The sequence below is a fragment of the Peromyscus maniculatus genome, chromosome 6, assembly GCF_049852395.1.
Source record: "Peromyscus maniculatus bairdii isolate BWxNUB_F1_BW_parent chromosome 6, HU_Pman_BW_mat_3.1, whole genome shotgun sequence".
NCBI classification, from domain to species: domain Eukaryota; kingdom Metazoa; phylum Chordata; class Mammalia; order Rodentia; family Cricetidae; genus Peromyscus; species Peromyscus maniculatus.
The window spans coordinates 285,059-309,533 of NC_134857.1; the positions used below are offsets into that span (position 1 = coordinate 285,059).

The 24,475-nt window shown below is 36.4% G+C and overlaps 1 protein-coding gene across 1 annotated transcript in view; it reads left to right on the forward strand.

Moving 5' to 3' along the window:
• The window catches only part of LOC107401374 (uncharacterized), a 246,397-nt gene that overhangs the window by 216,624 nt on the left and 5,298 nt on the right, over nucleotides 1-24,475 (forward strand). Inside the window, exons 9-21 of the mRNA XM_076573782.1 lie at nucleotides 176-248; nucleotides 6,691-6,775; nucleotides 8,731-8,813; nucleotides 10,741-10,798; nucleotides 12,844-12,872; nucleotides 12,956-13,016; nucleotides 16,107-16,135; nucleotides 16,226-16,286; nucleotides 17,731-17,759; nucleotides 17,849-17,909; nucleotides 19,536-19,618; nucleotides 21,910-22,015; nucleotides 22,547-22,626. Of these exons, the coding sequence (XP_076429897.1) occupies nucleotides 176-248; nucleotides 6,691-6,775; nucleotides 8,731-8,813; nucleotides 10,741-10,798; nucleotides 12,844-12,872; nucleotides 12,956-13,016; nucleotides 16,107-16,135; nucleotides 16,226-16,286; nucleotides 17,731-17,759; nucleotides 17,849-17,909; nucleotides 19,536-19,618; nucleotides 21,910-22,015; nucleotides 22,547-22,626 (838 nt within the window). The remainder of the gene's footprint in view (nucleotides 1-175; nucleotides 249-6,690; nucleotides 6,776-8,730; nucleotides 8,814-10,740; nucleotides 10,799-12,843; nucleotides 12,873-12,955; nucleotides 13,017-16,106; nucleotides 16,136-16,225; nucleotides 16,287-17,730; nucleotides 17,760-17,848; nucleotides 17,910-19,535; nucleotides 19,619-21,909; nucleotides 22,016-22,546; nucleotides 22,627-24,475) is intronic.

The following is a 24,475-nucleotide window of genomic DNA, read 5'->3' on the forward strand; positions in this document are numbered from 1 at the left end:
TCTTGACAAGTGCAGAGATTAGGAGAAGTGGAGACAGAAATTAACAGCTGAACAAATTTTATAAAACAGTTGTCTAATAACAATAGAAACACCATTTGCTATTCAAATAACTAAACATTCAGGACAAATGCTTTTGTCCACTACTCACTTATTTGTTGTGTGTTTTGCTTCAAAGATATCACTTTGAATCCAAGTCACTGACGTCTGTGTGTGCAAGAATGGAGGACGCAGCTAATTTGAAAACTCAGGTAATCAATGCCTTCTTGAGGTAAATTCTTGTGCTGAATTTCTTCTTTGTGGAGTTTAAAATGGTATAATATAGCAGTTGTCAAAATGTCATCACTTTAGATGAAAAATTGGCTAGAATTTTTTTTATAAAATTATGAAAATATTACTATATTGATGGTGAAAAATACCAAAACATAATAACTATTTTAAGGTTCTGAAAGCCAAAAATGAGATAAGAAATAAGTAATCACAGAAAAATTAGTTTGTATAGTTTTACCACATTGGAGGGAATTTGAAATTTGGGAATATTTGGACAAATAAACATTAGTTGTTTTATTTTTATTTTTATAGCATGACTTACATAATTTTCAGGCTTCTCTAAATATGTAGACTAACCTATTCATTATGTTACTTAAGGTATCTTATCAATAGCTTACATTTCCAACCCATGTATTGAAGGGCTCAGAAATTATCATTAGTTTTTAATGTACCTTTTAAAAAATCTTTTACTCATGATACTAACTTTTAAAAACTGTTAACTGGCTGTCAACTACATGTTAACTGGATGTCAACATGCAGAAGATTGCATATAGATCCGTATCTGTCGCCATGCACTGAACTCAAGTCCAAGTGGATCCAAGACCTCAACATAAATCCAGTTACACTGATCTTGAGAAGAGAAAGTAGGAAGTAGCCTAGAATGCATTGGCACAGGAGACCACTTACTAAATATAACACCAATAGCACAGACACTGAGAGAAACAATTAATAATTGGGACTTTCTGAAACTGAGAAGCTTTTGTAGGGCAAAGGACACAGCCAATAAGACAAAACAACAGCCTACAGAATAGGAAAAGATCTTTACCAACCCCACCTGACATCTGACAGAGGGCTGATCTCCAAAATATATTAAAGTATTCAATAAGCTAGACATCAAAATTCCAAACAATCCAATTAAAAATGGGCTACAGGGCTAAACAGAGAATTCTCAAAAGAAGAATCTCAAATGGCCAAAGGACATTTAAGGAATTACTCAACATCCTTAGCCATCAGGGAAATACAAATCAAAATGACTCTAAGATACCATCTTATACCTGTCAGAATGGCTATGATCAAAAACACTGAAGACAGCTTATGTTGGACAGCTTATGTGGAGCAAGGGGAACACTCCTTCCTCCACTGTTGGTGGGAGTGCAAACTGGTACAGCCACTTTGGAAATCAGTATGGCGGTTTCTCAGAAAATTGGGAGTCAATCTTCCTCAATACCCAGCTATACCACTCTTGGGTATATACCCAAGGAATGCTTAATCATACCACAAGTACACAAGCTCAACTATGTTCATGGCATCATTATTCGTAATAGCCAGAAACTGGAAACAATCTAGGTGCCCCTCAGATGAAGAATGGATAAAGAAAATGTGGCACATACACACAATGGAGTACTAGTCAGCAGTAAAAAATAATGATATTATAAAATGTGCAGGCAAATGAATGAAAACCCAGACTCAGGAGGAAAAATAGGGTATGTACTCACTCATACATGGATACTAGATGTAAAGCAAAGAATAACCAGACTACAACCCACAACTCTAGAGAAGCTGGCTAACAAGGAAGACCCTAAGAGGGACTCATAGAACAAACAGTGAAGGAAAAATAGATGAGATCAACATGAGCAAACTGAGGGTGAGGGTGAGTCATGGAGGACAAGGAATGGGGGATGAGAACACAAGGCAATGGGAAGTTTGAGCTGGAACAGGGACAGAGTGGGATAGCAAGGAAAGAGATACCATGATAAATGAAGACATCATGGGAACAGGGAGAAACAGAGTGCTAGGGAAGTTCCCAGGAATCCACAAGGATGATCCCACCTTAGACTACTAGCAATAGTCGAGAGTGTGCCTGATCTGGCCTACTCTGGTAATCAGATTAGTGAATACTGTAACTGTCATCATAGAGCCTTCATCCAGTAACTGATGGAAGCAGATGCAGAGATCCATGGCTGAGCACCAGGCCAAGCTCCAGCAGTTCAATTGATAAGAGAGAGGAGGAATTCTATGAGCAAGGGACATTGAGATCATGATGGGAAAATGTACAGAGAGAGCCAGCCAATCTAGTGGAAATACATGAAGTGTGGACCAATAGTTGTTGAGCCTCCATGGGACTGGACTAGGCCCTCTGGATAGGCGAGACAGTTGTTTGCCTTGAACCGGTTAGGGGACCCCCAGGCAGTGAAACTGTATCTGTCCCTGGTGTGTGAGTGTGTTTTTTGGAGCCCAGTGCCTATGGTGGGACACCCTGAGCAGCCTTGGTGCATGAGGGAGGGGCTTGAGCCTGCCTCAACCAAATGTACCAGGCTCTGCTGAGACCCCATGGGAGACCTTGCCTTGGAGGAGGTGAGAATGGGGGGTGGGTTGGGGATGAAGGCTGGGGGTACAAGGAGGGAGGATAGGGGAATCTATGGTTATTATGTAACATGAATAGAAAATTTCTTAATAGTAAAAATACAAAAAAAAAACCACTTTTACTCATAACACTAACTTTTGAAAACATTTTTTTCAAGTCTGGTGTAGATGGAAGTTTTCCTGTGTCCTGCAGCCACTTGGTCCCAAATAAACACACAGAGGTTTACATTAATTATAAACTGTTTGATATATGGCTCAGGCTTATTGCTAGCTAGCTATTATATCTTAAATTAACCCATTTCTATTAGTCTATGTGCCTCGTGGCTTTACCTGTATTTTATTACATCATGCTCCCCCTGACAGCTTGCAGCATCTTCCCTGACTCTACCCTTCTACTTCCTCTATCTCTCTTGGTTTTCCTGCCTGGCTCCATCCTGCCCTGCCATATTTATTAATGCAGCATTATTTATTAACCCATGGGAGCAACATATATTCACAGCATACAGAAAGACCATCCCACAGAATTTTGGTACTTTATCTAGAAAAAAAGTATTATTTAAAGTGATTAAAATGTAGAAATACAAAATCTTTCTCTCAAAATTAGTATAATAATAGCTTTGCATTATTCATTCTCATAAAATATTGGATCCATTCATCATGGCACAGTCTTTATCCTAAAATTCAGATGACAGAGGCAGGTTGAACTTTCCAAGAGTTCAAGGATGTTCCTAATGAGTTCTGTCTCAGGCTGCCAATATATAATGAGGTAGAAAAAGAATGTTTGAAGGCTCTTCATATCCAAGAATAAGTTTGCACTTTCTTCAGGAAGGAACAAGTGTTTCCCTTTCCTTGCATACTCCCAAGCTGAGCTGTCATTTGTTTTATTGATCTTGGCCATTTTGACTTAGGTAAAATGAAATCTCAGAGGGGCATTGATTTACATTTACATTGATGACTAAGGATGTTGAACATTTATTGAAGTGTTTCTCAGGCATTTGTGTATCTCTGCTTAGTTGTATACCCCATTTTTTAGAACATGTTATTTGTTTTCTTGATATTCAGTTTATTAGTTCTTTGTGGTTTAGATGCTAATCCCCTATCAGATGTATAATTGACAATGGTTTATTTATTTTCCATGCCATAATTTTTTCCATGATGCTGTTCTTTTCTAAGGAGAAGCTTTTCATCTTCATGAAGTTACACTTGCTAGTTTCAGTTCTAATGCCCGTGTTATTGGTATCTGGTTCAGAAAGTCAGTCATTGAGTATAACAAGGAATTGAAGCCTTTTCCAGACATTTTCTTCTATCTTAATCAGAGTTTATGGTCTTATGCTGAAGTCTTTGATCCATTTGTAGTTGAGATGTATGCAGGGTGATAGATATGGATCTACTTAGTTCTTCTGCATGTAGCCATCCAGTTTGACCAGAACCATTTGTTGATGATGCTATAGGCACATAGAATTATCCAAACATAACAGGCTATGGCTAAGGCCTTTAGTCTCACTCCACAACTAAATAGGAAGACCCTATTGGTGAAGGAACCACATATTAAATCACCAAACATAGAGTAGTTGCATTTGTGCCCAAATAGAATCCTTACACCTTCTAACTAATGTTCATGGTACTAGAAGATACACCTCATGCTCCCAGAGGAGAAATGTAACCATCAATATCACCAGCTACAACCCTGTGACCTACAACAGTGACCTGTCTGAAACATATGCTGGTCCCATAGTAGCACAAACATTATGGGAGTAACAAATGACTTTTTCATTGGACTTAAAGACTGAATAAGATGGAATACAAACCTGACACTGCCAAAGGGGCCAATAACATGTGACAATATAGGGTATGGGCCATGGACAAACCCAATGCTACTCTTCTTCTGAATGAAAATGAGCAAGAAAATGAGTCCTAGAGACATGTCACTATACCTTTCCCAATCCTCCTTACAGAAGTTTTCTCTTGCAGTAGATGGGAATCAGCACAGAGATCAACTGGTCAAAATGCAGTTTTGACCTAGTCATAAATTGGATGTCTTCATCAAACCTCCTCCAACAAGGCTCAGTGTTTATGTAGAAAAAGTAGAATGATTATAAGAGCCAGTGCTTATGGATAAGGTCAAGGAAACTTTGTCTTCCAGACACAGCAGGACCAAGATCAATGCACATATGAACTCAGAGACTATGCCAGTACACAGATGATTTGCACAAGTTCCAACAAGACAGGTTGCCAGCACTAAGAGGCAGAAGACACAGGCTGCCATCCATAACCAGGACACCATTTGTAATTGATAGCTGTTGGCAAAGGAAAAATCAGTGTTCTACTTGAAGCATCACTGGGTATATCAAAGGCACTCCTGAGCAGACACTATGACCAGGGGAAGTTGATCAACACAAAGGAAACAGTGTTCAATTTTGTGTTTGTGGTATTGTTGGGGGCTGATGTGTTCTCTTGTGGCATTTTTGTCTTATTGGTTGTAAGTTTGTATTTTCAATTTGGGGATAGATTTAAGAGAGAAAGATTACAAACTTGGGGGGGTAGGTAGATGAGGAATAATCTGGGAGTATTTTGGTTGGGAAAGTATGTTCAAAATATATTGTACATGCACATTTTTAAATCAAAAATGGAAGAAAATACTCTTCATATAATTGAGGTATACATGTTTCCCCCTAATTATAGCAAGTTCTAGAATAAGGTCTTTGATAACAAATGCTAAAGGCAAAATTTCAATTTCATCTTATTTTTGCACTCAAAATCTTGAAAATTAAACTGAAATTCTTTGCATCATATGTAACACTTCAAATTTTAAAGGATGTCTATACAGTAGTTTCATTGCTCATTTAAATCTCCAGAATCACTCTGAGGTTAGGCTTCCTGTTTCTGGGTGTCCAAGATCACTTGTGATTGGTGTTTTTTAGTTTTCCTTTTTGTTTTTTCATTTATTACATCAACTGTGAAATTAATGAATGCAAGGCAAATTCTCTACCACTCAACCACACACCCAGTCCTTTGAGTCTTATTGTGATAAGCTATACATAAATTCTTCAAATGTGGATTTCAGCATACAGTCAATTAGGCTTTTTTATTCCTTTCTTTGTGTGTTTTATGAATGTTGGGACCAGACTAACATATATTTCAACAGTATTTGAAGACTTAAAAATCCTCAACTGGCATAATGACATTGATGTTTCATCACAGAATCTTTCTGAATTAAAACTACCAGTTCATATGACTTAAATATGAGGTGATAACTATTAGTGTTATGCCATTTAGAGAATAGTGAATCTATGTGAACCTTAAATTTTCTTACCTATCTTACAACTAAATGACTAACAATGCTGAGTGTGTAATTGCATAAGGACATCTCTACTATTTCAAGTATAAATAAGCACCAGGAACATTCCAGACATCGAATGAATGTTCTGATGCTTCCCTTCATGTTAATGCTTGTTATGCTCTAACGATACCTGTTTTTTACTGTGAAAGAGTTTGAGATTTCATTGAATAATTACATGCATTGTATAAAGAGAGAAGAATCACTAACTGCTTTTTAATTTTATGAAACTATTTTCTCTATATCTAAGATTTTAACAAAACTATTTTTGTACATCCTTCTTTTCATAAGCAAAACTGATTCTAAAATATTTCAGTTCTTCTCCACATGGCATAGTCTGTATTTTCATACTAATCTAAGGGCCTTACTATAATATTAAATTGATTTTCTCAAGGAATTGATTTTTAAATCAAATACTTTGGTATGGCAAGCACATTAATAGTTAGTACTTAAATGTATTCTTTAACTGTTTAATTTTCAGTGAGGAATATAAGTTTCATATTATGAGTTTAGTTCCTTATTGAATTCTGCAGATGATCTTTTTCTATTTCTGCTTCAAAGCTTGATTTTAGCATATGTGACTGTATGAGGTGAAAAGATAGGTTGATCTCAAGAGCATGCAAAATGTTATCTATGAAAATATGCTATCCTATTTTTAAGTTTAGTTGAATTCAAAATAGGAAATTCAACTATATTCTCATTATTATTTTTCATTATTTTAGCAAGATATTCCTGAGAATAGTCTGAAAAGTGGTGTGGATTACTTAATAGCTTCCAAACAATATGAACATGTAGAAGAACAAGAAGGTAATGCACATGCTTAACTTGTAAGATCACTTGGCAGAGAGGTTTGCTTAAAACATGACAACAAATACCTTAGCCAAATAAAATAACCCACGTAATATATGTTAAATCAAACAAAAGTAAAAATGTAATGGTAGACAAGAAAAATTTTCATCCAAAGGTTGAAATAAGAACGTCAGTAAAAGAGTTGCCTTTTATTTTATTTAACTTTTGATAATTTCATGCTTGTGTACTATATTTACATCTTTTTCAGGTTTCTGGCTATTTCTACAACATTCCCTGTGCTCAAGTCCTTAGTAACTCTGTGTGTGACTTCTCTTCTATACTATTAGTAAAGACACACTATATTTGTGTGTGTTTATGCACGTATGTGCATGTGTGTGTGCATGTGTGTTTGTGTTTCTGTGTGTGTATAAGTGTATGCATGCTTGTATGTATTTGTTTAGTGTGTTGCTTATATGTACATGTGTTTAGGACTGATCACTGGAATTGCACAACCTATTATCCTACTAGGATGAGCTCATCTCTGGAAAATCACCTGATTTATCTTTGTTTATCAGCCACTGATTGCCTACAGATCTTCATCTAGGGGTTGTGCATTGTGAGATTCACTTCACCCACAGTAGAATTTCATCTGGTGTTGTCCTTATACAGGTGTTTTTTCAGATATCATACCTTTGAAATTTCATGGTAGCAATATCTAAGTCATGCATAGAAGATGCTGTGTAGCTTCAAGAGTGCTGGTACTTTGATTTTACAATCTATCTTCCCAATTCTTGCTATTTTTTTCTGATCCTTAGATTTAGGACTTTATAAGTGGAGTTGGGGCATATTATGGTCACTCCTTGGATTTTGATTAATTGTATATACTGTAATACTTTTATGTACTGTGAAAAGTAAATTCTTTGAGGAAAAATGTCAGCTACATTCTTCTGTGGGTATAACTGTGACTATAAAAAACAATATTTAGAACATAGTAAGTATACTGTTATGAGAAAATGGGAGTAATTGATGACTCCTAGTGTTTATGATTTCTCCATCCATGGATAGTTGATTAGTTTCCCAGTACTTGGAATGAATTTCTCATTGAGTGGGTCTCCAGACCAATAGGACAGCTGTTGGTTACCCCAAAAATAAAAGTATCGCTATCCTACCATGAGCGTTATCTTGCCAGGCTTTTCAACATCTTGGTGGTGTACCATTTTCTGCTGGTGGGATTACTGATTGCTTATCTCCCTTGGCACTTTGCAAAGCATGTTCTCATAGTATGAGAGCAGGTTTCTATGTCAGGTCCAGTTAAATTACTCCAAATTCTGTGTCTAAAGTGTGGAGTCTTGAGCAATAGGGCCTTACAACTAAAACTATTTTGCTAGTTTCAATAAAAAACAATTATTTCAACCGGGCACTGGTGGCGCACGCCTTTAATCCCAGCACTCGGGAGGCAGAGCCAGGCAGATCTCTGTGAGTTCGAGGCCAGCCTGGGCTACCAAGTGAGTTCCAGGAAAGACACAAAGCTACACAGAGAAACCCTGTCTTGAAAAACCAAAAAAAAAAATTATTTCATAATCCTTTTCCAATTTCCTTAATTTGTACATTTTTTGAATGTGCTTGTGGGTATAAGCACATGATAAATGTTCTGAAACATCGATGACATCTGAAAGTGTAGATTTTAGAGAGCTTGGTCATTTATGAGAGGTGTGTGAATTAGTCAAGTATTTGGATGTCTTGAAGCTGGCAACATGCAGTTTCTATACAAGTGATATACAGGTATTTCTAAAACTTGGGCATTTATCTAAGCATGTGAATATTCATCTATAAAGTACATTTAATTGAAATATTTGATAAGAGTAAATTATTTTCTAAATTCTGATTGTGAATGTATTTCAATCTATTGTCATAGAAAATTATGTATCTAATTGTTATATTTATTTTTTAAATAAAATATGTGGATATGTCAGAAGAACTAGAATTAGAAACAATACCGGATTTAAAACTGGAAAATGAAAATGTTTGTAATAAGAATGAAGACTATCAAAAATTGGTATGTAACTGTTTAAAATTAAATTTCTCACTTAATACTGTTTGGTTTGATGATCTTACCATAGGCCAAAAGAAACTACACTTCAGGCTACTATATTCAGTCCATCAATGATGATTTAACATTGAAATGAAAGTCTTTTACCTATTATAAAACACAGGGTATTCTTAGAATCCAGTCACACAGCTAATCATTGTCTTTTATATGTAATTTAGTAAATAATTATATGATTATTACTTGTGCTTTATGTTAAGCTCTTTACATGGCTGGAGAGCCATAGACTCTCTATTTAAAATAGTGGACGATATAAAATTATGACTTTAGAGTTGGACTTATTTAATAAAGTTGATTCTTCCTGCAAAAACTAAATTTGTTATGTGATGGTTATACTCAATTATGTCAAGGAGAAATTTTTTCCTTATGGTCATTGGGTTATTTCAAGGTCCTCATTTGAGAAGATCATATGGATATATAATCAACTAATCTTCCAACAGAAAGAATTTTTGATTCCATAAAAGAGACCTAATTGTGAAGGAAAAACTCATTTATTTTGCTCAATTCAATGAAGGAAATTAATTATTTCCACATTATTGTCCAATATGCTCAATATATATATATATATATATATATATATATGTATATATATATATATATATGGAATTGAGTTAATGTAGAGAATTCAAATAGATCCAAGACACTATACTTTCTCTTTCACACAATCTGTTCAGAGACATAATACAATGTTAGGTACTTACTGAAGTATGAGTATGTTCTGAAGACATTTTTCATGTTTTAAACCCACATAAATCTGTATAGTCAATATCTCCTCTATGTTGAGAAATCAAGAACTGAGAATTTCAGAGGGAAGCCTATGCCATAGTAATAGAACACCAAGCAAGTAAAAAGCAACTGTTTTAGTTCAGATAGGTGCATTTTGTCATAAAGAAAACATATGGTAGAGAGAGATATTTAGGCAAAATTGTCGTTAATACAGGGTAGGAGTGAGAATGGTATTTTGTCATCAGAGATCAAAGTATGAAGCCTAACATGTTTTAGAAGATGAGGGAGTGTCCACTCAGTAACTGTCAAATAGGATGGCATTACTGTACATATAGAATAGTGGACAACATATTCTCATAACTTTTAAAATTCTTGAAGAACGAGAAAGCAAGATTTGTTTATTCTGTTAAACATGCAAAAACTGTGAAATGGTGTTTGGGGAAGATTTCTGTTCATTGAGAAACATTTGTAAAATATTAAAAAACTGCATAATGGTCTAATGTTATTGTCTAAAGGTAACATAGGAAATAAAAACTTGTCTGCTAATCATTTTGATCCAGAATTACCATGTATAAGAAATTAACAAAATATGTCAGTTTTGTTTGTTCACTTTTACCGAAATTGAGCCCATTCTGCCTTCTTCACTACACAATCAGCATGATACAATATGAATGTTTTTAACATAATACATACCTCCTATCAAGCCTAACCACACAAATAATGTCATTGTACAACACCTCATAATTAATGTTAATCGTGTCCTAGAGGAATGGCCCGACTAAAGATGTGAACATTTGTCTCATTAACGTCCTCCAACTTTACTAATAAGAACAAATTAGTTTCATGCATTATAATATAAAATGATTACTTTTATTGATACATGCACATCAGGCATTACTATGTCTGTGGATGTTTTTCCTCTACTCTATATTTCTTGTATATAATTGGGAAATGAAAGGCTTAAACTTGACTGTGTATATAAGATTCTCCATTCAAATACCATGGTTTTTGATATATACTGCATATATTCTCATGAACAATTTCCTTAAAGTCAAATATCATGATATGTTCAGAAATAGAAAATAAGACCTTTTGGAATTACACTACTTATATCATGTGACAGAGTGTGTTTTATCCTAATCCACTGCAGAAAGCTGCCCAGTCATCCAGCATAGGAAATGGTCCAGAAGAAAATGAAATAATTGAAGGTAAGAGTCATCATGAAAAGACTTTATGTAAGACAAATGCTGGTATGTTATGCTACCGAAAGAAATCACTGAATAAATTTACACTTAAATAAAAGACAACAAAAGTGGTAATAAGTCCCATATGTTAATAAGCATGAGCGATGTGTAAAATTGAGATAGTCCCAGAAAGATCTCTGAGTTTTCTTCTACCTGAGATACCTAAGGTGCCCCATTTGTCCATTGACTCAACAAGGTATAACTAAAGGTTTCATGTTTAGCAAAAGATGTCTCATTGGGGGTTTATCTCCTCTCTTATTTGGAGACTCCATTTGTATTTATTTTATATGCTTATGTATTTAGAAATCTTCTACAGTAGTATGTTTCCATACGGTTTTTCATGTGGATGTTAGTAAATTGGTCATCCCCATATTCCTACCCTAACCTCTCACTTGCATTGCCCTTCCCCCCACTGTCTCTCTACAATTATATATTCTATTTCCCTTTACTTGAATGATCCTCACAAGCAATCCCTTACTTGATGCAGAGTCTCTGTGGTTATATGGATTTTAGCACACATGTTGAAGACTTAAATGCTAACACTCACATATAAGGGAAATTATACAGTATTTGACTTTTGGATCTGGGTCTCCTCATTCGTGGTGATTTTTTCTAGCTTCATACATTTATATGTAAATTTCCTTTTTTGATAGAAGCAAAACACCCCATCGTGTAAGTTCACCACATTTTCATTATATATTTGTCAGTTAAAGGACATCTAGACTGTTCCTAAATCTGGCTATTGTAAATAGTCAATAATGAGCATGTATGAGCAGATATTTATGTAGTAGGATATAGAGTCCTTTGGGTATATGCCAGATAGGTGTATAGGTGAATTTAGAGAAGGATTAGTAGCCAGCTTCCTGAGAAAATGCCAGAGTCATTTCCATAATGGCTGTAAAAGTTTACATTCTCATCAGTAATGAGCAAGTGTTCCATTTTCTTCATATCCTCACAAGCATGAGTTGTCATTTGCTTAATTGAACTTCGCCCTTTAGACAGGAGTAAAATGAAATCTCAAAGTACTTTTGGTTTGCATTCTTGTGATAAATAAAAATGATGAGCATTTCTTTAAAAGTTTGTCAGTAGTTTGTGTTTTATCTTTAAAAATTGTCTTTGTATTCCCAAACACCATTGTCATTGGGTTATTTGTTTCCTGGGAGTCCAATTTTTTCTTCTTTATTTATTTTAGATACTAACTGTACGTTAGAGGTTTAAATGATTAAGTTCTTTTCCTATTATGTAGCCTGATGATGGTGTCCTTTGCCATAAAGAAGCTTTCAGTTTCATGTGGTCCCATTTACTAAATTTGGGTCTTAGTGCTGTGCTACAGGTGTTCTGTTTCCTATGCCAGTGAGTTCAAGCCTGTTAAAAATTTTTCTTCTGTCATATTCAGGGTATCTAGTCTTATTTAGAGATTCATGATCCATTTGGAGTTAAGTTTTGTTCAGGGTAATAAATACTCCTATGTGTATTCTTCTTCATGTATCCATGAAGTTTGGTAATCTCCATGTATGGAGGCTATTTTTATCCAGTGTGTATTTCTACTTTCTTTGTGAAAAATCAGGTATTCATAGGTGTTTTGACATTAATTTGATTTCATTGATCAACATGTCTATTTTGATGATAGAACCATGATATTTTTATTACTCTAGCTCTGTAACAAAACATACCATCTGAAATAGTGATTTCTCCAGCCTATTTTAGTATTGAGAATCTTCTTAAATATATCCAAGACTTTTTTGTATTTCCATATGAACATGAAAGGCTTTTTGATGCTATTGTGGTTGTTTTAAAAATTTCTCTGAATTTTGATGGAATTAAATTGAATCTATAGATTTCTTTTGATATATTTCAGTATATTTGTCAGCTGCTTTCCTAACCAGTAAAATAATAGATGTTTATTTTGAAAGAAGGGAATAGAACTCATTGCCCTCTGAAGCCTTCATAAAGGTAGGTTTGGAATTCTCATTGTGCATAAGATTGACTGTACTTTCTTTTTCTTTCAGTTTGGGCTGAAAAATGTCCACATCCAGAGGTAAGTGACTTTTAATATTTATATTGAATAATTATATATTGTTGAAATCCAAAATATTGATTAAATATCTCTTTTCAAAATAGCTGAGGGATTTTTGTCATCTAGCCTCCAGACCCATGCCTGAAACACAGCAATCTCAAACAGGTAAATTTTGTTAAGTCACTTTCTTCTGATCAATTTATTCTAATACATTTCAAATGCACACAGTCTTCCCGATGCCAATTATATCTCGACTATAATGTTGGAAGGTTTTGTCATAAGCAATGCCAACTCACTAGTGGCATACATGCTTCAAAATTATTACATTGACAATATAAAACATTTAGAAATGTCAGCTCAGCTTCAATGTCTAATACTCATGTTCGACTGCCTTATCATTTCCAGTGTGCAATCTCTGTTTATTAGTGACTTATAGAAGTCAATCATGAGACTAATGATACTTCCCCAATGTGTGACCATAATTTCTTGATGGATCTCAGAATGCGCACCTACACACATAGCTATCTGTAAAGACAAGGTAGAAACTTATTTGAGCTCAGAGATTCTGATCTGGACTGGACAAACAGCAATGTACAATATCTTCAGAAAAGAAAATCAATTTTTGTGTTGCTCTATAATTCATAGTGCACTGCTTCACTTCACTCATAGTGCACTGTAATTTAATTACAAGGAATAGGAAATGCATTTAGAATTCTTACTTACAATCTATTTCAATAGCACAGCATACACTATCATATAGTGGAGCAGTCATTGACAATCCCAAAACTTACATAGATATCTTGCCATAGGAAACTTTCAGCTTCATGTGGTCCCATTTATTAAGTGTGGGTCTTAGTGCCTGTGCTACAGGTGTCCTATTCAAAAAGTCTTTTCCTGTACCAATGAGTTCAAGCCTATCACACACTTTCTCTACTGTTACATTCAGTGTCTCTGGTCTTATTTAGAGATCCTTGATTCATTTGGAATTAAGTTTTTATTTAGGGTAGTAAATACAGATCTATGTGCAGTTTTCTCCATGCAGCAATCAAGATTAGTTCACTATCATGTTGGAAGATGTTTTTTACCCAGTGTGTATTTCTGGTTTCTATATGAAAAATCATGTGTGTGGACCTCCATTTGGTGTTCAATTTGATTTCATTGATAACATGTCTATTGTGATGCTAGAATCATGCTGTTTTATTAGTCTAACTCTGTAACAAAACATGAACTCTAAGATAGTGATTTCTCCATCCTCTTTTCATATTAAGTATCCTTTTATCTCTATTCAATGTTAAGTCTTTCATTATTTTGTTCTTTTTATTTAAAATTTTATTTTACATACCAAGCACAAATCCCCCTCTCATCCCTCTTCCCACTCCCCTCCAGCATACCCCCAACCTCTCCTCCAAAAGTGTTAGGTCTCCTATGGGGAGTCAGTAAATCCTGGTACATTCAGTTAGGCAGGATCAAGCACCTCCACACTGCAGCAAGGCTGAGCAAGGCATCCCACTATAGGTAATGGGCTCCAGATTGCCAGCACATGCACCAGGTATAGATCCTGATCCCACTACTGGGGGGCCTTCAAACAGACCAAGCTACACAACTGTCTCCCATATGCAGAGGGCCTAGTCCAGTCCCATGCTGGTTCCACAGCTGTTGGTCTAAAGTTCCTGAGTTCCTACAAACATGGATTAGTTGTCTCTGTAGATTTCCCTATCATAATCTTGACCCTGCCCCCTTGCTCATATAATCCCCTTCCCTCTCTTCAACTGGACTCCCCAAGCTCAGCCTGGTGCTTGGTTGTGGATCTCTGCATCTGCTTCCATCAGTTACTGGATGAAGGCTCTATGATGACAGTTAGGGAATTCACCAATCTGAATACCAGGGTAGGCCAGTTCAGGCACCCTCTTCACTATTGCCAGTCTTCTAATCTGGGGTCATCCTTGTGGATTCCTGGAAATTTCCCTAGCAACAGGTTTCTCCCTTACCTCATAACGTCTCCCTCTAACAAGATATCTCTTTCATTGCTCTCCCACTCTGTCCCTCCCCCAGCTCAACCATCCTATTATCTCCTCATATTCTCATCCTCCATCCCATGCCCTTTATTGCCCCCCATCCCCACTACTCATGGAGATCTCCTCTGTTTCTCCTTCCCATGGCAATCCATGTGTCCCTCTTAGGCTCCTTGTTTCCTAGCTTCTTTGGAGCTGTGGGTTGTAGTCTGATTATTTTTCTCTTTACATCTGGTATCCACTGATGAGTGATTAAATATCATGTTTGTCTTTCTGAGCCTGGGTTACCTCACCACAGGAGTCCTGCCTGCTGGCTGGCAGCTGGGGCTGCAATGGGTGGGGGAAGGGGGCTTGGGTTGTGCCTCTGAAGCAGGGTGACCAGCTGGGAATATGGTGAGTCACCTCTTGGTCCAGGGGGAGCCAGCTAAGTCTGTGTCTCAGGGAACAGCTATGGTCTTGGGGGATGGGTGGATTTGGGGGAGCAAGTGGGACTTGTAGATAACAGGGTCATATGTGAAGTGGAGGTTGTCAGGTTGTCAGTTGCCTGCAGGAAACTCTCCAACTGGCCTGCAATTGGGGCTGCAATGGAGAGGGAATGGGGGCATGGGTTGTGCCCCTGGGCCTAAGGCCTGGAGGCTGGGGTGACCTGCTGGAAGAATGGTGACTCACCTCTTGGTTCAATTGGACCTAGCAGAGTCTGTGTCTCAGGGGGCAGCTGCAGTCTTGGTGCAGTGGGTAGATTTAGAGGGCCAGAGTAGTAGGACTTGTGATTAAAGGATCTGATGGGGTGGTGGTAATCAGACCTGCCTGCAGGAGTATTGCCTGCTGGCCTGTAACTGTGCCTAGGAGAACAGTGACTCACCTCTTGGTCCAATCTGAGCTGGTGGAGTCTGTCCATTCTTTTGTTTGTTTTATTTTTATTCTTTTTATTTTTATTTTTGAATTTCCACATGAACCTGGAAGGTGTTTTGATGCTGTTGTGGTTGGTTTTTTCTTTTGTTTTGTTTTTTTTTCAATTTTTCTGACAAATTATATTGGAATTTTGATGGCTCTTGCACTGAATCTTTAAGTTGCTTTGCTAAGTTTCAGTATATTTGTGTCAGTTTTTGTCCTAAGCAGTAAAATAATAGGAGTTTATTATGAAAGAAGGGAATGAAATCTCACTGCCATCTGAAGCCTACATAAAGGTAGTTTTGGTGATCTCATTGTGCATGAGAATGACTCTACATTCTTTCTCTTTCAGTTTGGGCTGAAAAATGTCCTCACCCAGAGGTAAATGTTTTTTAATATTAATATTGAATAATTACATCTTGATTGAAGTCCAAAATATTGATTAAATATCTCATTTCAAAATCCATTCAGCAGAGGGATTATTCTCATCGAATTTCCAAACCCAAGTCTGAAACACAGCAATCTCAAGCAGGTAAATTTTGTAAGTCACATTCTCCTGATCAAGGTATTTCAATAAATTTCAAAAGCACACAGTCTTCCCGATGCCAATTATATCTTGATGATGGTGATGATAGAATTTGACATACGCAGTGCCATCTGATAGTGGCATACATGCTGGAAAATATATTACATTGGAAATATAAAACATTTGCAAAATAAGCTCAACTTTAATGTTTAATACTTATGATCTAAGGCCTTATCCTTTCCAGTGTGCAAACTCTCTGTTTATTAGTTACTTATAAAAGTCAATCGTGAGACTAATGAGATTTCTCCAATGTTTGACTATGATTTCTTGATACCTGGGTCTCAGAATGAACACCTGTCATACTCAAAGCTACCAGAAAGGACAAAGCAAAAACATATGTTACCTCAGAGATTCTGTTCTGGACTGGACAGCCAGCAATATACCACATCTTCAGAAAAGAAAATCAAGCTTTGTTTTGTTCTAGAACTTATAATGTATATCTTACCTTCATCTGTAGTACACTACTGTAACTAAGTAACAAGAAATAGGAAATATATTTAGAATTCATATCTATAATTTATTTCAATAACACTATCATATGGTGGAGTGATTATTTAAAAGCCCAACACTGATATACATATCTTGCCATAAAGAAGCTTTTAGCTTCATGTGGTCCCATTTATTAAATGTGGATCTTAGTGCCTGTGCTACAGGTGTCCTATTCAGAAAGTTTTTTTCCTGTACCAGTAAGGTCAAGCCTATTACACACTTTGTCTTCTATCTTATTCAGGGTCTCTGGTCTCATTTTGAGATCCTTGATCCACTTGAAGTTGAGTTTTATTCAGGGTTAGAAATATAGTTCTCTGTGCATTCTTCTTGAAGCCATAAAGTTTGGTGAGCACCATGTATTGAAGTTGTTTTTTTTTTCCAGTGTGTATTTCTAGTTTCTTTATCAAAAGTAAAAGTGTTCATAGGTGTGTGGACTTATGTTTGGTGTTCAATTTGATTTCATTGATCAACACGTGTACTGTGATGCTAAAAACCATGATGTTTTTAGTACTCTAGACCTGTAAAAATCATGAAATCTGGGGTGGTGGTTTCTCCAACTCTTTTTGTATTGGGGTTTGTTTTACCTCTCTCCAGGTTTTTTTCTTTGTTCGTTTGTTTTTATTTCTATGTGGAGCTAAAAGGCTTTTTCATGGTGGTGTGGTTATTTTTTTCAATTTCTCTGACTAGTCATGTTGTAGTTTTGATGAGGATTACATTGACTCTAAGATTGCTTTTAGAACATTTCAGTTATTTCTGTCAGCTGTTGCCCTAACCAGTAAACTAATAGGTGTTTATTTAGGAAGAAGGGAATAAGAACTCACTGCCATCCAAAGCCTACATAAAATTACTTTTGCAGTTCCCATTGTGTAGGAGATTGATAAATTTATCCTTTCTTTTTTAGTGTGGGCTGAAAAATGTCCTCACCCAGAGGTAAATGACTTTTAATGTTTATATTAAATGATTAATGTTTATTGAATTCCAAAACATTAATTAAATATCTCATTTGAAAATCCATTCAGCTGAGGGATTATTCACATCCAATCTCCAAACCTGAGTCTCTACCACACCAATCTCAACCAGGTAAATTTTGTATGTCACATTCTTTTGATCAGTTTATTTTATTACATTTCAAATGCACACAGATTTCCTGATGCCCATTATATCTTGATGATGGTGATGACAGGGTTTGACATAAGCAATTCCATCTCACTAGTGGCAGGCATGCTTCAAAACATTCACAAGGACAATATGAATTATTAGTAAATGTAAGCACAGCTTCAATGTTTAATACTCAGGTTCACTCACCTTAACCTTTCCAGTGTGCAAACTCCCTGTTTATTATTGACTTCTGTAAGTCAACTATGAGACCAATGTGACTTCTCCAATGTTTGAACATCATTTCTGGACACCTAGGTCTCAAAATGCACACCTATAGTAAAGGTCTCTGAAAGGTCAGGGCAGAGACATGTTGAGCTCAGAGATTCTGTTCTGGGCTGGACAAACAGCAATATACCACATTTTCAGAAAAGAAAATCAATTTTTGTGTTGTTTATAAATCATAGTGCACTGCCTTCCTCCATCTGCAGAGCATTGTAATTTATTTACAAGGAAAAGGAATGGCATTTTAAAATCGTATCTACAATCTATTTCAATAAATTAGGATACACTCGCATATGACAGTTCAGTCACTGAAAATCTCATTACTTATATGCACATGTTGTATGCTTTTACACCTTTTTATTTTTCTGTACTCTGTTGTCAGAATCTCATCTCTCTGTGTCACAACAGGCATTGTATCAGTAAAGAAACCATGTCTGTAATGACTTACTTACTTTCAAAACTTAAAGTCAAAACCTATCAGAATCACACAAAGTAATTAAAAGAAAAAAGGAAACAAAAGCAAAGAGATCTTTGGAGCTTAGAATAACCTTTAATATAGGTCCTACATGTCAAGGAGAAAAAGATATAACTGTAAAAAAGTGGGTTCGAGTTGAAGTCACAAAGAAGAGTTTAAGCATTATCTTAAGCTAGGGTAGCCACAGCAATACCCATTTTTCCTGGGGGAAAAAAGATGTACAGAATGACTCCATGTGATAAAGTGAGTCAAAAAGGAGCAATTTGTCAGGCGGTAGTGCCTTTAATTCCAGCACTTGGGAGGCAGAGGCAGATGGATCTCTGTGAGTTCGACATAAGCCTGGTCTACAGAGTGAGTTCCAGGAAAGGCTCCAAAGCTATACAGAGAATCCCTGTATCAAAAAACAACAACAACAACAACAAAAAAAATCAATTTGTCAGAGCAGAGCAAAAGCATGTTATCCTGTTCACAGAAAAATGTGTGGTAAACCAAGTATCATTTGGGGGAAGTTAACAGTGAGTTATTTAAAGTTACTCTTGCAAGGCAAGGATAGTTTACAGGGTGAAAGTGTTATTTTCCCACAGTTTCTGCAGATGTGGATGTAAGCATATATTTATGAGTTTCCTGACAAATCATATAAAGCATGTATGACTCAAAACTGGCCAATATGTAGTATATGTCCAAGTGTTGATTTGTCTACAATTACAAGTTTTCATGAGGATGTAAATATATACCTATACCATGTGGTTAATTGAAATAACATATAAAATGTAAAACCCTAACTTTACATTATTTCCATTTTTATAGAGTATTATTTTGCCTAATTGTTGTTCATATTTTTTATGTAAAAGATATAATTTCTTCAGAAGAAATAACAGAATCTAAGGTGGAAAATAAGAGAAGTTTTGTTAAGAGTGCAGAAAATCAAGAATTTGTACGTAAAATTTAAATTTAAATTTCTCATTTCCTATTGTTTGCTTCAATGACTTTGCCATAGGCTCACATGCTATATTTTAAACCACATTATTCAATCAAAAAATTAATTATTGAATAATAAATTGAAAGCATTTGGTATTCTTAGAATCCCATGACATTGCTAAATATTTCCATTGATGTATAGTAAGTAAATTTCTGAATATTGTAATTGCTCTATTTTTAATGTATTTGCACACCTGGGTAAAGATAAGACTCAATGTGAATATCATGGATCAGTTTTTGTGGATCCTCAACCCTTTTACAGCTGATAAAATCCTACCATCTTTAAGTAGGGGCATTCTGAGTTCTCTTACACTTTGAATGCTTTAATATCCTTCTTACCTTATTGGGTCTATCTAGAACTTCAGTTCTTTATTGAAAAAGTATAGAGACAGTGAACAATGATTGCCTTTTTTCCAACCATAATGGTTAGATTAATATTTTTTCTCCATTTTAGAAGATGTAGATTGTAGGCTTGTTATTTATCACTTGTATAATTGTGGCATATTCTCTACAAATACCTAGACTCTCCTTGAATTTTATCACTAAGTTCTAAATGTTCAATTGTTCAAATGTTCAATGACCAAGTTGTTTTTATCTCAGAGAAGCAGAGATGGTTTGAAATACACAAGTCAACAGATTTAACAAAGCACAGAAACAGACTTAGACAAAAAGTCACCTAATCTTCTCAATACATGTAGATAAGGCACTTGCCAAAATCCAATATACCATCATGATAACAATCCAGAGAGTGTAAGACAAGAAGGAGCATACCTCGATGCAATAAAAATTATGTAATGAGAAACTCAGAGCCAACATCATCCCCAGTGGATGAAAACATGAGTCCCATGAGGTCATAAGAGACAAATTTGTCTATCATCTTGAATCCTTTTCAATGTTGTGCTCAATCTATTAGCTGGAGCAATAAAGCAAGAGAACAAAATTAAAGGAGACAAATAGGAGAATAGAAAACAATACTGTTTGTATTAGTTATGGTTTCTATTGCTGGGAAGAGAATCCATGACCATAGCTACTTTTATTAGGGAAACATTTCATTGGGATGGATTCCTGTTTCACAGGCTTTGTCCACTATCATCATAGCAGGACATGGCAGCATGCAGGCAGACATGGTCCTGGATAAGGAGCTGAGAGCTCTACATCTTGATCAGCAAGCAGTAAAAGAACCTATAGATGTAACCAACCGTCTTATTAAATAAGAAACACAGAAACAATGCAAAAGAGAAAGCCGAGAGGTCAGAGCTCAGAGCTGAAATCTCACCCTTCCGCCTGTGGTGTCCCAGCTTCCCGAATCAGGGCTCTATTTCCTGTCTGTTAGTCTATTTAAAGAGACAGAACAAGCCACAGCTATCTCACCTCACCAGTTCCTCATCTGGTCCTGTTTCCTCAGACTGGAAGCTTCTGTGTCCTCATCCCAATAGCTCTCAGCTGACCTGTGTTGCTCCAAAGCCTGAAAGCTTAACCAGCCAAATGCTTCTAGTTTCTGGTCCTCATGCCTTATATATCTTTTTGCTTTCTACCACCACTCCCTGGGATTAAAGACTGGCTTTCTGGGATTAAAGGCGTGTGCCACCACCGCCACACTCTTGCTATGGCTCTAATAGCTCTGACCCCCGGGCAACTTTATTTATTAACATATAATCAAAATCACATTTCAGTATAATTAGATTACCACCACAAGAACCTGTGTTTAGTCTGGGTGTAACTTGAGCACAGGAGACCTCTAATGGCCCCCAGACAGACAAACTTCCCCCAACAAGGTCACACCGCTGCCAACAAGGCCAAACCTTCTGATAGTGACACTTCCTATAAGCTTATGGGGCCCAATTGCATTCAAAGTACCACACTGTTTAAAGAAATTTTCCTGGTAATAGGGTAGGCACTTCTTTATTTTATAAATATCCTCCAAATTATTTTGGGAATATAAATAGCATTAACAGTTCTTATATAAAAGTAGTTGCTTTTATTTTTGTTAATTTTGTGCATCAGGTCATATCCTCTGAATGTGTTTCCTTTTTCCTTTGTACCTCTTACATAGTGAAGTGCCATGAAAAATGAAGGATAGATTTAAACTTTACTGTGAATAATAGATTTGCTATTAAAATGACTTTGTCTTAAATATACACTACATAGAATTTCAAGTACACTTGTCATGAAATTAGGAATTCAAATATGTTCTTAGAAATCAAATAAGACCTTTCTAAAATATATTACCAATACTCCTTTTGATAGAGTGTGTCTGACCCTAATGGACCACAGGAATCTTCCACAGAAGCTCCTGACTCATCCAATATGGACAATGTTGCAGAAAAAAATGTAATAATGCATCAGGAGAAAAGTAAGTAGTACATTTTAAAATATACTTGTTCTATAGAATGATTGTGTATAGAACAGAACACTGTCTGTTATAGACAGACAACTACATATATAGGAAGCCAAAGGATTAGTAGAACGGTAATAATACACACATTATCAAATCTGAGCAACAGATAAGATTTTGTTTGTCAAAGACAGAGTCCTTGCTCCCACCTCTCAGGTGTCCATTTTCTTTTGCTTTATCTTCAGAAATATATGAGATCAATCTGAATATGTAAGTGAAGGGAACTCCCATACAGTGGGGGCTGCTTCCCAAACCTCTGTTTAGAGAAAAAAGACACCCAAACACCTGTTTTTGAGAGAGATCCTTTATTAAGCAGAGAAGATAAGTTAAATATTTCCACTGCAGTTTATACTTAAGTCAAACTATTGCTTGGGAAAATGAAAATAAATATTTTCCCATCCCTAGTGTGTCTTCATTATAGCAATGGACAGCTTTTCCCCTCAATGTTCATTGTACTTTGCTTAGTGAGATGTGTGCACTTCTTAACAGCATCTGTCATGGAAGACCAAGCGCATGCCTCAGAAGAAGAGCAGAGGCAGCCCCGTGCTAGAAAAACTAAGCAGTCATTTGTAAGTAAATACTTCAGTTTACATTGCACATTTATGCTATTTCCACAGTAATGTTCCATAGGCCAAATAAGGTTAAATTTAGTATGTCTTCTAGAATTAATACATAAAATGTAAATGTTTTTTAAATATTCTTATTATTTATTCTTTGAAAACTGCATTCACCACTGACTTCCTCCACCTTGTGCTGGTGGAACTCATCCTTCTTCTTCTTCTTCCTTCTTCTTCTTCTTCTTCTTCTTCTTCTTCTTCTTCTTCTTCTTCTTCTTCTTCTTCTTCTTCTTCTTCTTCTTTTCTTCTTCTTCTTCTTCTCCTCCTCCTCCTCCTCCTCCTCCTCCTCCTCCTTCTTCTTCTTCTTCTTCTCCTTCTTCTTCTTCTACTTCTTCTTCTTCTGCTTCTTCTTCTTCTGCTTCTTCTTCTGCTTCTTCTTCTCCTTCTTCTCCTTCTTCTCCTTCTCCTTCTCCTTCTGCTTCTTCTTCTTCTGCTTCTTCTTCTCCTTCTTCTCCTTCTTCTCCTTCTCCTTCTCCTTCTCCTTCCTTCTCCTTCTCCTTCTCCTTCTTCTCCTTCTCGTTCTCCTTCTCCTTCTCGTTCTCCTTCTCGTTCTCGTTCTCCTTCTCCTTCTCCTTCTCCTTCTCCTTCTCCTTCTCCTTCTCCTTCTCCTTCTCCTTCTCCTTCTCCTTCTTCTTCTTCTTCTTCTTCTTCTTCTTCTTCTTCTTCTTCTTCTGCTTCTTCTTCTTCTTCTGCTTCTTCTTCTTCTTCTGCTTCTTCTTCTTCTGCTTCTTCTTCTTCTCCTTCTCCTTCTCCTTCTCCTTCTCCTTCTCCTTCTCCTTCTCCTTTTTCTTCTTCTTCTTCTTCTTCTTCTTCTTCTTCTTCTTCTTCTTCTTCTTCTTCTTCTTCTTCTTCTTCTTCTTCTTCTTCTATTTATTCTTTGCTTAATGTCTCTTAAAATTATTTTTTTGTTTTTGTTTTGTTTTCTGAGACAGTGTTTCTCTGTGTATCTTTGTGCCTTTCCTGGAACTCACGCTGTAGACCAGGCTTGCCTTGAACTCACAGAGATCCTCCTGCCTCTGCCTCCCGAGTGCTGGGATTAAAGGTATATGCCACCACTGCCTGGCTCTTAAATTATTATCAGTAGCCCAGTGAGTCCAAGTGGGGCTGACCATCTGTGAATGTGTGTGAAGACACCTTCTGGGACATGAGGCAATCTGTCCTAAGCCACAGCCCACAGATAAATTAGGATCCTCCTTTCACAACCAGCCATGGCCAATTGCTCCTCATCTAGTCCTGGGGCCTTGAGAGATGCTTCCTCACTCATGCTGGCGTCTTGATTTGCTTGAGCTTGTGCAAGTCTAGTGTAAGACACAGCTGTTCTGAGTTGATCTGTGCACCTGTTATTCCTTGTCCCCAAAGAACATTTCAGTGTACTTCTCTCCAGATTCAAACTCTTACATTGTTTTCAGACCATTCTTCCTCATTGTTTCTTGAGCTTTCAGTAGTGGGAGGTCAATGCAAATGACCCATCTGCAGATGAACCTTCACCCTGGCTTATCCTTATCATGTTAACTAGTTATGAGTCTCTATATTAACCATTACTCCCTGAAAAAAAAGGAATCATATGACCAACAATGAGGGCAGAACAAACCTATGGGTATAAACACAAATAATAATAGCACTAGTTGCACTAGCTTATGACTATTCCAGACATAAGCTTTTGACAAGGTTTACAGCATCAGACATTTAATCCATTGCTTGGAGCAGCTCTCCCATCCATTCCTAACAAGGTTGGTTATTTACATAACTACCACACAATCATTGTGGACAGCTTACCTGGCTGGTCACTGTTGTCATAGGA